The sequence below is a fragment of the Crinia signifera genome, chromosome 2, assembly GCF_055691185.1.
Source record: "Crinia signifera chromosome 2, ASM5569118v1, whole genome shotgun sequence".
NCBI classification, from domain to species: Eukaryota; Metazoa; Chordata; class Amphibia; order Anura; family Myobatrachidae; genus Crinia; species Crinia signifera.
Genome location: NC_139218.1, coordinates 299921685 through 299937295, shown reverse-complemented (window position 1 = coordinate 299937295; position 15611 = coordinate 299921685). Strand labels below are relative to the sequence as shown.

Sequence of the window (15611 nt, the reverse complement as noted above, 5' to 3'; positions counted from 1 at the left end):
GTACTTGTTACCTAGCATGGCGCCCATCCGGTCCCATCGCATACCTTAACTTAAGGTATGCGATGGGACTCGACGGACCCAATTTCTGGCTTTTTTTGAGGTTTCCCGACAAATGTAAAATCGGGTCCATAGCATGCCATTATAATGGCATGCGATGCGACCGACACGACCGACCCGATTTTACATTGTAAGCATTGTATGTAATGTTAAATTCCTATGTAAAATCGGGTCCATTGTATGCCATTATAATGGCATACAATGGACCCGATTTTACATAGGAATTTAACATTACATACAATACTTATAATGAAAAATCGGGTCCATTGTATGCCATTATATTGGCATACAATGTGACCAATGCGATGGACCCGATTTTACATAGGAACCAATGTTAAATGGCCCCCCATACCCAATTTTCGATTGTATACCCACCCTGATGGGTAATTTATATGTCAAATGCACCCCCATTGTTAACGCCACCCCACAATGAACGCCACGCTTCGGGCTCGGTGGCTCACTGCGCTCGCCACACTAAATGAAATTAACTCCACGCCGACGTGGATAGTGGGGGTATGAAAAGGTCGGAGGACGCGTACCGCCGCCGCTCACCACGCTTCGGGTTCATGTTGATCTTGGCATGGCGTTAACATTGGGGGGGCATACAATGAAAAATGGGGTCTGGGGGACATTTAACTTTGGGGCCAATGTCTAATCGGGTCTCAGGGTCCATTTAACATTGGTTCCATTGACCCGATTTTTGCTACCCGATTGCATACAATTAAAATCGGTGGCGCCATGCTAAGAAACAAGGACCCCTATTTTTTTTAACAAATTCACTCAGCACTCAAAGGGTTAAATCTCGAACTCTCTAGGCTTCCTATCAGGTCAAAAATATTTGAGGCATTTTAACAGCTTTCAGCATACATCCTACTGTAGTTTTACTAGATATTTTGCTAAACAAAATAGATGACCCCCAGAATGCGTATAGTTAATGACTTTTATTTCTGTCTTCTTCAAACTGAAATTAGACTGAACTACAGAGAAAAAGAATTGGGTGAACTTACCCTAACAGAAAAAACGAGGGTCGGAGAAAAGGTGTCAGTAGCTAGTGATGGTGCTGCATCGGTTCTATATATGACCTTTCCATAGTCGTTGGGAGCGTGCAAGAAAGTCGCGGTACAAGCGAGGCAGTTGCATTGTACAATGGTGCCACCCTGCAAGTTAAAGATGGTCAGTAAAGTATACTTTTTCTTTATCTGTGATGCCAATAGATTGTAATAAGGCAAGCTTAATTAAGACCCCCAAACCTCTTTCCATTTCTCCTTAAATCCTATTCCATTCACACAATGCACAATGAATATAAATGAAGTCATATGATACAAACAAATAGTAACAGAAATAATATACTTGTATAGTTTTAATGATGCATTATGTTTCACCATAAAGTGAAAAACAAGGATCAACATAATGAGCATATAATAGAGCAAAAACATCTCTGCATAATTACAATGTAGAAATAATACATGTGCCAGTAAAACTTAAATGGGAATATGTAGGAAGCAGTGGTAAGAGTGGAGAGGTTGGGGCTAGTGAAGAAGTTGCTCATGACAACCAATCAGTTGCTACTTATAGTTTCATAAAATGCACGTGATAAATGCTACAGTACCTCAAAGCTAACTGGTTGTTATTGGCAAAGACTCCACCAGTTCGCTTCTCCATTCTTATCACTACTTAATACATTAAGTAAGTACTGTATCTGTTCATCTGGAAAACCATGTTGCAATACAATGGCTGCCAATACATTCATATTTCTGTATGCAGGGTAAAAAACTATCTGCTTTTGCATGTAACCCAGAAATGCTGCACATATTTACAGCAGTTTAGATTTCAGATTGAACATGCCTCTCAAATTAAAAGTTGTCTACACTTTCCAAACCTGCCCCACCTGCAGCGCAGCATGTTTTACCAAGGTGCACAGTTACTGACTATTTAATGCTTTACTCCCAAGCTTAGAGTTGTATTGAATATGGGATGTTGCTTTGGGTAACCAATCAGATTATATCTATTATCTTCTAGAATGTGCTAAATAAAAAAGTAGAATCTGATTCTGGTTTCTGTGGCAACATCCCATCTTCAATAGAACTCTCATCTTAGTAAATAAACCCCTTAGAGACAGATCCAATGCATTATACAGAAAGTTAAGGAAAGAGATGAAGAAAGACAAAGAGTGAAGGAAAACGAGAGAGGCAGAATAAAATTTTCAGTATGTTTAACCTTTCACTAAGCAACATTGGTGATTTTATATTCAACTTAACGCATGATGTAACAGAGTTCCTATGTCACTTACTGTATATATCTATACACAAAATGGAGACAATGGGCGGTATTCAATGTGAATACCGGCGACGTGCAGCGAATCCTGTTTAGGATTCGCTGCACATTCGCCACTGCTCGCTGCGTTCCGGAGCCTCGCCGGCTCCGGTATTCAACGAGTCAGGGGCTCGCTGCCCCTGACTGGCGAATTTGAGCTCCTGCGGCGGACGCCGCAGGGAGCCTGAGGACGGTGGCAGGCAGGGAGATGGAAGTCTCCCTGCCTGCCCCAGAACGTTTGTGGGGGGGAGGTGGGCTCCCCGGGTGCCAGGCAGCACAGGCTGCCCCCCAGGAGTGCCAGCAGGGGACCGGGTATATTCACTACACCCGATCATGAATATGTAATGATCGGGTGAAGTGAATATATGAATATCTAATGAGCGGCTCGGCTCCGGTCCCCTGCTGGCTGGTCTGTGTAAAAAATATATATATATATATATATATATATTTTTTTTATTAAATATATATTCATGTGCTTACAGCACATGAATAAAAATAGCATGCCCCTCCTCAGAATAAATTCCAGATTTTTTTACACCAATTGTAAAAAACAAAACACTTTATTTTAAAAGTTCACCTTCCACTTCACCATAAAAAGATAACGATTGCTACTCGGTGAATCATGGCGAAAAAAAACTTGAAATGTATTCGCCATCTAGTCATTGAATAGGGTGATTCACCGTTTTAGTCAGAAATGCGCCTTACAGCACAAAATCGCCATAAAAACCTGGCGAATCAGCCTCATTGAATACCGCCCAATGATAAAACCTATTTCTTTGTGGGTTGAATATCAGCAAAATAACATCTGCACCAACCATAGACTTACAGTATGCCCCATGGAAAAAAAAAAAAAAACTAATAAGGTACCACAGCGCTCCACAACACCAGGCAATAGAGAGAATGGGACATACAACCAAAACAGAGAGCTCCATGGTAGCCACAATTTATGCAGAATTAAGACAAATGATAGAGATGACCCTGCTCATAAAAGAGGTTACATTCTCATTGAGGGCCAGATGCACTAAGCTTCAAAAGAGATAAAATGGAGAGTGATAAACAGCCAGCCAATCAGCTCCAATCTTCTATGTCACAGATTGTGTTTGAAAAATGTCAGACATGAGCTGATTGGCTGGCTGTTTATCACTCTCCATTTGATCACTTTTGAAGCTTAGTGCATCTGGCCCTGAGAAAGAATACAGCTACAGATCAGAAATTGGGAAAGCAATAAGGCAGCAATAGTGTGTGGGCAGAGTAGGTAGGACAGACAGATTGGAGAAGTCTATATGCTAAACAACACTACAAGAACATTTGTGGAGAAGTCACTGAAGGGTTTATTTCCTAAGATGGGAGTATTGGAGATGGGATGTTGCTATGGGCAACCATTTAGATTCTATTATCTTCTAGAAGATTCTGAATAAATAAGAAGTATATTCCAATTGGTTGCTATGGGTAACATCACAACTTCAATAAAACTTCCATCTTAGTAAACAAACCCCGAAGTATGAGTGTGTTAAGAATCTGTTTATTCGAACATGTATCGGAAAGAGGTCTAATGGAGCCTACAGATGTAGCGATATACAGGCATTTTCTGAGCGGTATTACTTAATTTAATATAATCACCGATGTCAGGGCCAGTGTTCTTCATTGTGACACATCACTTTGCAGCACTGTGTGCTAAGCAATGCTGAGCGATCTGTCATCACTCAGAACGCTTAGCAGCACATCTCCCCGTGTGTACCGTAGGTCTCATAAGGTTAATTTTACTAAAGATTGCATTTAGGAAGAGGAGAGATGTTGCCCATAATAACCAAACAGATTCTACAGTACTTGTCATTTATTTAGCACTTTTTAAAGTATAATAAATAGCTATGCTATGGGCAACATCTCTAACTTCTAAAAACTCACAAGGTGGGGTATGCCTGAAGTAAGAGACAGAGCGCCCGCACCCTGAGAGCCCGGCTCCTGTATAGAGAGCTATCTACCTCTCCATCCTTCCCCTCTGCTACATCTGTGCTCCTGCTGCAGGTGGGAGAGAGGAGTGACGCCAGTCAATAAGTAAAGTTCCCATGTTAGCAGAGGTGGCACTGCTTCCCCCTGTGGCAGGCATCACAGCTGCCAATGCTGCAATGCCGTGGTGGGCTGCAACGGCTGACTCGGACTGTAAAGCTGCATGCAGGATGCAGAATTATCCAGAGTCCCAACCACGGGTCTTCACCTCCCTCGTCTGCCCAGCCGACTGCCTGTCAGTGCCTGCCGCCCAGTGCATTTCCCATCTGCAGCTACTATTAGAGGTTAGAAAAGAGGCAGAAATTTTGCTGGTATTTTTTATTATCTACTGATGTACTGATCTACTGGAGTATGATACAGTGGTGCATGGTGGACAAGGGAACGAAGAGGTGCAGGAGGATCAGGGGGATGAAGAGGTTGAGGAGGACATACAAAGTGACAAGTACACCTCCTGGTGACTGTCCCCTGGCCCAGCAGTGCATGTCATAAGAGTCATGCCTTAATGTAGCGCTCCTATTGGTTAAAGCTTTACACAGCAGCCAATGGGCGCTGTGTATAGTCTTAATCAATTGGAGCGCCACATTGTGGTGGATGTGGACAGCTGGAGCCGCCCATGTACTGCCTCCCTCCATGCCCTGAGTATTGTAACAATCATGTAACCCCTGTCAATGTGCATGTGACCACATGTAACCCCTGGCAGCAAGCATGTGGATCTCCCCCTCTCAAGCAAGCACCAGTTTTGCATGTGGCACACAATGTCATGACAAGGATGGTGCTGAGTGTGATTGGCACACAGTGCATATACATTGCTTATGCCCTGTGTGCAGAGACCAGCCACAACAGAGGCTTGGGTACTTTCCCATGACTGCTTCTGGTCACTGTTGCTGCCCACTTTCTCACTTCCAGGACTTCCAGGGCTTCCTAGCTTCTCACCTCCTCACTATCAGTATCCTATGCAGAGAGGTCTGCCTCTGCCTGAATGGCAGCTTCCATTGGCAGGTGCTGATCCCCAATAAATGCTGCAGTCACAGATTTCAGGTCCTCAATGTTGCAAGCAATGGCTTACAACAACTATACATGTGCAATCAAATTAGTTGTAACACATTATTCTTAATATAAATATAACATTTCTGTTAGGGAGCCACTGGCCTGTGTGCATAAGAAGCTAATAGTGAGGATGTGGGAAGGGAGGCATACAGTACTTTGCTCCAGGTGATTGGTGGCAAAAATGACTAGGAGCATGCACGGGAAAGTTCTCCACCCCTAAATAGTTGGACAGTGCACTGAGGCTGGGGGGGTTGATGAGGAATAAGGAGGCGGATAAATGAAGAGGAGTAGGAATGAGAAAGATTAGCTCTACTGTGGCATAATGTTTATATGTGGCTCTACTGTGTGGTATAATGTTAATAATAGACAATACTGTGCTGTGTAATGTGAATAACAGATGCTACTGTGCTGTGTAATGTTTGTAACAGATGCTACTGTGCTGTGTAAAGTGAATAACTAATTCAATTTGTTTAAGGGATGCTATTTTGGGGTGTAACATGTATAAAGGGTTCTTCTTTGCAGTTTAACATGAAAAACTGCAACTTTTTGGTGTAATGTGAATTGGTACTATTATGTGGCCACGCCCCTTTCATATAAACTCATGTTGCTTTGTTGTAGATGTGCACCATTGGCACGCGCTACTCCTAATTAGAATATGGTGTGTGTGTGTGTCTGTGTGTGTGCACAGTTCACCAGAATGTCTAGTTATGGTTTTGATGACACATGGCATGAAACTACTGTTCAGCATAAGTTTAAGAATATAGAACTGTAGGCTACACATTGAGGTTCTCTTTGTGTTCTTTCACACACATTGACAGAGAGAAATGCAGACCATGAAGAAACATTCGCCAAGAGGAACCTCTCCATGTGAATAAGGAATGTACTTTTTGATGTTTGATTCATATGTCATGCATTCATACTTGAGCTACCTTGTTTTGGATCATAGCCACTTTTCAGTTGTGCTAACATGATACAGGGAAAGGAGATTGTATTATATTAAATGTACTTCAATACTGTAAATGTACTTCAGAAGATATTATTAATTGCAAAACATAAAAAATGGAGTATGTGGTTTAATTTGTATACATAAAATTCTGATTTATTTGGAGAATTGTCAGTAAATGCATGCATGCACATTTTCTGTGTCCTTTGAACACTGTAGCTGTCTTGTTTCTAAAGTAAACACAGACAGAACTATTGATTAGCCAAACATCATAGGCATTTTAGCCCGAAGCAAACACATTCTAAAAGATATTGAACTGGACTTTAATATGTTATGTTAATCAGAAATTATTTTCCCCCCAAAAAATCAGCATATTAAACTGCAATATAAGTTTTAATATTTGAAATCTTTAGAAAGGTTATGAAAGGCTTTGAAAAATTATACATCTACCGGCTGAACTTCCATAATAGCATAAATGTACGAGTAGGTGTCAAAGAGCCTTAAGCTTTGCTTCAGGCTCAATAACCCTGTAACAGAGGTAAATTTAGTGCCTTTTGTTGCATTTCAACCTACACAAATCATTTTGATATCTCTGTAGTGACAATTTTATGGCAGTGCTCAAATATAGGAGGAAACGGTTACAAGAACGAATGCACAATCAAAAATTCAGTTAATTGTGAAGTCAATACTTTCAAAAAATATCTCAGCATTTAAACTTAAACCATGTGTACTTGCAGAAGACATGTGCATTTCCCCTCATACTGCATGAGTAGTATACTGTACTTTACTTATAAATGTTTCCATTTGTTTTAACTGCTGTCTCTATATTATTATTATTATTATTATTATTATTATTATTATTATTATTATTATTATTATTTTGGTGGATGTGTCATATTATATATAGTAAAACTGAAATCATGGTTTGGAACATATGAGAACATCTGTTTTGTGGACTTCTGTCGGGAGTGCTGTATCAATCCTTGGAGAGAAATAAAGAAAAGGGAGATTTTCCAAAAATCAGCTTCTAAATGCCATTTTACAGGTTTGTTTAAAAAATGAGAATTAAGAAATCAATGATTGTTACTCTATCCCTCTCCACTTCAACCCTCTCTAACCTTTGATACATCTCTCCCAGGGTCTCCTATACTATAAAGATGTTGAGCAATAGACATCTGACCTTGCATTGGTCCTTTCTATACTTTTGTTTTATCTTTGGGAAACTGTCCTTGGAAGGATGGAACATGCACAGAGGATAGCATTTGCGACACCATCATCCTTCTGAAGATATATCTGGAAAGATGATGCCACCAGAAGCAAGTACAGCATGGCACAGATGTTGCATGGCATTGTGAAGAGTCAGTTCTGGCTATGGCAATGGAGGTATTGACCCTCTTGACCCATTGGCATGTGTGTTTATCTATAGGTGGTAGTGAGGAAACCAGGGGAGCAGATTATGAGTTAGATACGTTTAAGCCCCAAATTAAGCACTAGAACACTTTATGGAAAAATAGCATATTTATACCAATATTCTGAAGCATAGACCTCACAAGTCGCTTTGAATCAGTTGTATACTATATTTGTAATTTATTTCATATACACTAACACCAAGACATAATGATACTTGAAGCAATGTCCTAAGAACAAGATACTTTTATTAACATTTGTTTAAATAGGCAAAAAAAAACATTATTTGTGTTGATTCAAATGTAAAATCTCTCTAACACACAGCAGATTAATTTCTTAGTGCATATGAATGTAAACCGCACAAACAGTCATTATAAAAGATGCCCGCAAAATCATTTAATATATGAGCAATCACTGTAGATAACACTTGTCAGCTTGAGAAGTGAGTTAACAATCAGCCAATCAGAAACAAGTAGGAAAATTATTATTTACAGCATGCATTTCTCACCAGCCCTTAGTCACACACACGTACTGATATGCGTCATACTGTATATGTGTAAATCTGCATCTGTTCACAAAATTCTGCAATGCCCTTTCACTATGCTTTATGCACTTGTATAGTTCTTTTGAGGGCAAGTAAAATACAAATATTCTGAATCTCTGTAATACAAAAGTTGTAAATTCATCATAGACATCTTGTCAACAGAATTGTGTTCTGTTCAGAGATCTGTCCGGCTTCAGTTGGTTCTCTTGAACCAAGGACAAAAATGGTTGTTCAAATATGTGTTGATGATAATGGCAACTACCTTCACCAGTAGAGTGATGTGGAAATGTACATTTATTGAGTTGCAAATGGCAAGCGCAACATACTCAATTTTATTGAAATAACAGAAAACCCCTGCACTACTCTGAATAGTCACCTCCACATTCAAAAATGATTTATAGTAGGAGACTGTTTATAGCCAAAAGGAGGAGGAGTTTGTAATTGTATCCCCGCTTCCTTACATACTCCCAAAGTTGTGTTATTATTTTAGTCTTATGAATTTAGTAATCCAATATAGTAATCCTGTACAAATTTACATAGAAACATAGAATTTGACGGCAGATAAGAACCACTTGGCCCATCTAGTCTGCCCCTTTTTTAAACATGTTCCCTCAAACCATATTTGATACATAACTAGTATGTTCTAATCTGACCAACATGAACACTGTATGAGACTTAGGGCCTTATTTTGGTTCATTCTTTCTGACAAAATCCTTCTTAGATGGACAAAACCATGTGCACTGCAGGGGGGGCAGATGTAACATGTGCAGAGAGAATTAGATTTGGGTGAGTAATTTTGTTTCTGTGCAGGGAAAATACTGACTGCTTTATTTTTACACTGCAATATAGATCTCACTTTGAAGTAAAACCCCACCCAAATCTAATTCTCTCTGCACATGTTACATCTGCCCACCTGCAGTGCACATGGTTTTGCCCATCTAAGAAGGATTTTGTCAGAAAGAATGAACCAAAATAAGGCCCTTAATGATATCTGTTATTTTGTTTCTAAATTTTGAACTGTTAGCATATGATTTTATTTCATTATTTATGTATTTATTTGTCTTCTAAAATGTCTAATTGTCTTGTTTTACAAGAAATATTATAAGACATCTCTCCTAAAATAAATCCTAGATCTGTAAAACTGATTGCAGAGAACCAGTGTGGGCAAACACAGCACAAGCCACAAACCATTTATCCAAATGACTTCTGTCAGCCACATACATTTGGATGAAAATGGGTTATATGCAAATACTTAAGATTGCTCTCCAAGATCCCTGCCCTCACTGATGAATACGTAATTGATTTGAAATGAATTCATCTCACATGAATTTCATGGGTCTTGATAAGGTCTAAGATTAAAATAAAACAACCATTTTTCTGCTGATTGTTGCAACTAGTCAATGACATCGCTGACCTATTCAACTATTGAATTAACATTAAATGATAACTTCAACAACCTTTGATACTCCTTCTTGTATATCCATGTAATGTGATGAAATATACCACAGTCTTTTTTTACTTCAAACATGTTTATAATATGGTAAACATTTGAATAAAAAAAATACTTTATATTTATTAACAGAACAAAATCAAAACTTTCAGAAATTGAGCTACACTTATGACAGGGGCTACATACATTCAGGGCCGGCGCCACCACTTGGCAAATCTAGGCATTTGCCTAGGGCGCCGGCCACTGGAGGGCGGAATTTTGCCCCCCGTGCCTCGGGGGTACCTGTCCTGCGGCGCTGTGTATTTAAAGCTGGCGGCGGAGGCAGCGAGGGGTCCCTACAGTCAATAAGAAATAACGAGCGATATCCGCCGGGCTATGCGGAAGCGCTTCTGTTGTGAAAACACTGTCCGCACGCTGATTGGCTGAGATTCAACCAATCAGCGTGCGCCGTGCAGTGTTTTTACAACAGAAGCGCTTCCGCATAGCCCGGCGGATAGCGCTCGTTATTTCTTATTGACTGCAGGGACCCCTCGCTGCCTCCGCCACCAGCTTTAAATACACAGCGCCGCAGGACAGGTACCCCCCCTCACCCGGCACCGGGGCGCCCCCACCCCGACTCGCCTGAGGCGCTCCGGTGCCTTGCACCGGCCCTGCATACATTGGAACTCACATCAACTCATCGAAGGTGTAGCACCCATCAATGTGATAATCAGGGCAGTAATTACTCAGACAGACAAGTTGCATGTTTGTAACCAGCACTTGTAATGTATTCTCAAGAATAGTGAGACCAACACCTATTTTACACATAGATACGCATAGGTTAAGGGATTACAAAATGTAAATAAATACACAAAATACCAATTAAAATAATTATGTTGGGAAACTTTCAGATTTCAGTGTATCCAAAATTCATCATAATGTAAAATCATAAGCAAAACAGCCCATGTAAAGTACACATGCATTCAGAAACATGCACAGTGTTAGATTAAAATCGGGCTACTTCTGATTAATTGGCTGCAGTACTCATCCATTAAGAACAAGTTAGAGTTACAGTATCCTGATTAGTCCATCCCTCACTATAGTTTTTGTACAGATTTACTTATTACAAATAAAGAGGGACTGTAGCATACCTCCCAACTGTCCTGATCACAGTGGGACAGTCCTGTGATTTGGATACCAGTCCAATCCGCTGGCCACAGTATCCCACAGGTGGGAGGACAGTTTGGGGAGCTTGTAATCACCCCTACTCTGCAGCCAGGGATCAATGAATAGATGCTGTGCGCATTTGGCATCTAACAGTGCAGGTAGTGGAGCCGAGGGCTGTCCAGCTGCTCAGGGGGCACTGGGCATGCCATCAAAATGATGATGTGAGGGTTGTAATGGGAAGCACCACCAATCCATCTGAGGCCCTGCCCATTTTGACTGAGGACCCACCCCTTTTTGTTAACTGCCGTATCAGGTCCCGCTTCATCACATATTAAAGTTGGGAGACTTGCTGTAGCTCCCTGCAATAAGTGGGTATCCCTTTACACATTTTGATGTAATGTACTAGTCTAGGAGATTTAAGAGTTGTACAGTGTACCCATCTACTAGGTTGTTCAACTCAATTATAATTTCAAAATCCATTTTTGCATACAGAATGTAATTATATTAGTATTATGTTTACAAAAATACACACCTTATTTAGGGAGAATAGTTCTATCTATATATCTACAGATGTGTCCACATACCTCTATACTCTGTGCATTACAAGTCACATTACACATAACGTGTAAAATCTATGTGACTCATAATTAGAATACAATATGTGGCATGTCTATATTCTGTGTGCAACTATAGTTGTATTAATATATGTATATATATATATATATATATATATATATATATACATGTGTGTGTGTGTGTGTGTGCGCACATCTGTATCAAACAATCACTCACATTTGCAGAGGTTGTGCTCAAGCACAACTAGATCACCTTTTCTACACATATAGGGGGAGATTCAATCGCCGTCGAGCATCTCCCGTGGGGGAGATGCTCGACGGGCCCTATTCAATGCTGTCTTCTCTAGCTGTCGGGCTCGTTCTGCCGAGAACAGCCGGGAAGTGACGAGCTGCCGGCTACAGCTCGTCACTTCCCGGCCGCAACCCGCGGCCACGCCCCCTTCTCGCCGCTCGGCGGCCGGGACATTGAATCCCGACTGCCGAGCTCCAGGCGAGCTCACCGAGAATGGGACAGGGGCACGGCTGTCGCGCTAGCTCGACAGCCGTGCCCCTGACATTGAATACCCCCCTAAGACTAAATCCATATACGCATCACTACATCAGCAATCTTGCCAATGGTTGGGATAAGTACACATCACATGATCAGCATGATTTGTCATTCCAATGTGACAAATTGTGCTGATGTTGACATGATGTTTATCATTTGCACATTCTACAACATTTACAAGAATCTTAAGTTGCCAAAAGTTGAGTACCAGAGAAAACCAAGTAAAAACGTATCGTATGGTTACTACTTGGAAAGACATGCAACACAAACAGCAATAGTTAATAATCCAAATGAGTTCAAATTATTTTATAAAACGGAAAATATATTTTGTAGCATGATTAAATTACTCTAAGGATTACTTTCTGTTTTATTTGTCTTCAGAGGGTGATCAGTTCAAAGGTATATGCATAAACATCTCTCTAGCTTCAATACATTTATTGTATAACTATTGTTCTCATTTCTTGGTTTTAACCTATGCTGGAGGAAAATAATTGATTTTGATTATAAGACTTGAAAAGCACTAAGCTTAGGTTGCTCGATCAATACAAAGGATAATGAACCATTGTTATATTTTCTGAAAAAAAGATAATAAAACAAAAAAACTAAGAACTTTTATACATAAACAATAAAATATGAACATTCTGAATCTGATAAGGTCATAAATAAAAATATAACCGTAAAAAAGTTTTACAGTACATTTGTTTTTGTATATAAAATATACAAAAACAAATGAACATTAAAAAACTGATCTTGTTGCAACAGTAACATACACTGCAATTTTAAACAATATAAATGTAAATGATCTTTTAATGGCTATTTATGAATTATACACTATTTTTTGCTATTTAAAATGAATGAAAGCAATAGTGGTAAAGAACATAATGCAGAAAAGTACAAGTTGCATATAATATTTAAGTTAATTGAAAAACATGGAAATGTTTACATAGGTTTTGATTTTTCAAGTAGGGGAAATGCTATGAAGCCATGAACAGAGTGAATTCCCATGCTGTCTAGTGAAGCCTAGTTAAGTTGATAGATTTTCTGAGTCTCTTTGATGATTATATTTCATAGAATCATTTTTGATCTAAAAAACTTTTTTTCAGATGGCTGAGCTTTAAAACTCAACACCATATTTCATCAATCACCTTATATTTTAATGATTAATATGTATCTATTATATTTAAGTGTTTCTAGAATGTACGCGTTCTAGTAAGAAAAGATAATCCTCTCTGTCTATATTAAATTCTACTTACAGTAAGGCAACATTTTCAAGTTTTTTTCAGGAAGCTATTGTTATATTATATTGTTGTTATACATGAACTGTTGCTTGGGCAATAAAACTGCGACATGCATCCCAAGTCATTTCTGGGCTTAAATAAGTCTGGTTTATTAGAACAACAATATTAGGCCCTCATTCAGGTCTCATCGAAATGGGCGGAATTCGACCCCGTTCCAATGTTTGTGGTTCTGCGCATGGTCTATTATGCCCTTGTGCAGGCCTCCTTTGAGAATGGCTTCAGAGACATGCATAGCACTGCTCCACCCCAGCACACATAAATACGCCATTCATCTGCCCCACCCCAGCACACATTAATATGCCATTCCTCCACTCCAACCCAGCGCACAATAATAAGTCATTTATCTGCCCACCCCAGTGCACATTAATATATCATTCCTCTACCCCACCCCAGCAAAAATTAATACGCCATTCCTTCACCCCACTCCAGAACACATTAATACTCCATTCCTCCGCCCCACCCCAGTGCACATTAATCTGCCATTTATCCACCCCACCCAAGTGCACATTAATTTGTCATTCCTCCACCCTACCCTAGCACACATTAATATGCTATTCTTCCACCCCACCCCAGCACATTAATATGATATTCCTCTGCTCCACCCCAGTGCACATTAATACGCCATTCCTCCCAAGCACACCTTAATACATCATTCCTTCTCCCCTCCCAAGGACATAATACACCATTCCTTCCCCCTCCCAGCACACATTGCTCAGGTATACAGATTTCCCCAAGCACATATTGTTCAGATAAATTGACGCCCACAGGACACATTGTTTAGGTACCTATCTTCCCCCTCCCCCCAGCACACATTGCTCAGGTACATTTTCTCTCCCCCACAGCACACATTACTGCCCCTAAACCATTTATCTCTAGCAGAAATTACCGGAAACTCCTCTGTGTGGCTGACAGTGCAGCAGGCTGCCCATCTTCATCTCCTGTCCCTCCTGGGCTCCCCTGATGCACAGTCACATGTACAGCAGCATGTGCCTGGCTTCCTGTTTCTATCAGGAAGCAAAGTACAGAGACTGCAAAGAGCACTGGTGCCCCCACTGATTGGAAGTGAGGGGTCGGTGCCATTGCCTTTCTAGCATGGGGAGCATGGAGGGCTCCGCACAGGAGTTCTTGCTGCCTCCACTGTTGCCTGTCAGACAGTGTGACAGGCGCAGCTGCAGCCAAAAGCAGAGAAGTGAGAGCGCCTCTCTTGGCCAGTGCCTCACTGCTTTGCATCCTCTGCTGAGTGGGTAGTGTCACAACTGAAGGGCTGGATGAAGTCGTGTGGTGTGTAGCAACCGGAGGCGGACCAGAGGAAGAAGGATTAAATCGTGCAGGTTTAATAATAGATTTCATAAATGGAAAACAATACACACTCAAATACGTTCTTTAAGTGGCAGTTAGTGGTAAATAATATTTGGGCCAGCACGGCACTTTGGAAGAAGAAAGTCAGTTTTGGGATAATGTCAGTTCAATGGGGCTGAGGACGACAGGCTGGGGTTGAAGAATAAGAGGATCCCGAAAGAGAATGCACTTGATGGTAGATGAACTGGATCCTTGAAGACAGGAAGATGATGAATGATAAATGATGAATGATGAATGGCTGGAAGAAGAAGACTTGTGAAGGGCAATCCCAGGAAGCTCAGGGATACAGGCAGAGGCCAGAATGCAGGCAGGACTGGCAGCAATGGGGTCCAGCAGTAACCTTAGACCAGCAACAGGGCACAGAGAGCAAGGCACCAAAGTCAGGAGAGGTGAGTCAGAGAGCAGGAGTCAGCTGGGAGCTGTGAACACCTCTGGAGACTCTTTGTACTGACACTGAACAGCCCTAGGCAGATCCGCTATATCCCTAGAGGGCGGCTGCCATTGGCTGTCAGGACAGTATGGGCGGAAACCTCAGATCTGGGCCAATCTGCTATTTTGCCCTAAACCAAGATGGCGGTGCCGGCCTCCCACTAATGGCACACACTGCTACACCTCCCAGCATCCCACGCTGCCCGCTGCCCACCAGACTGCCGCTGCCCGCTGCCGCTGACCCGGAGACCACTACACGCTAGCCGGCGGCGGGCGCAAACGGGTGAGTAATATGCCCGCCGCGCACCGCTGTGGCTGCATGTGACAGGTAGCACCAGCCATGGTTAGGTTTTGGTAAGGAGTACAGTACTTACATATCAAAATGTGTTAGAATTCTGATAGAGGGCATGCCATACCCAACATGATTTTTACTACAGTCTTAATTGGATTTTTATATATAAAAACTTCTACCATGGGTCAACTATTACA

At 41.1% G+C, this 15611-nt stretch overlaps 1 protein-coding gene across 4 annotated transcripts in view; it reads right to left on the bottom strand.

Annotated features, from left to right (window-relative positions):
• The window catches only part of PCDH9 (protocadherin 9), a 1856774-nt gene that overhangs the window by 877879 nt on the left and 963284 nt on the right, over positions 1-15611 (bottom strand). For all 4 annotated transcript variants that reach the window (XM_083168883.1, XM_083168884.1, XM_083168885.1 and 1 more), the window contains exon 3: positions 1065-1214. In XM_083168883.1, the coding sequence (XP_083025009.1) occupies positions 1065-1214 (150 nt within the window). The remainder of the gene's footprint in view (positions 1-1064; positions 1215-15611) is intronic.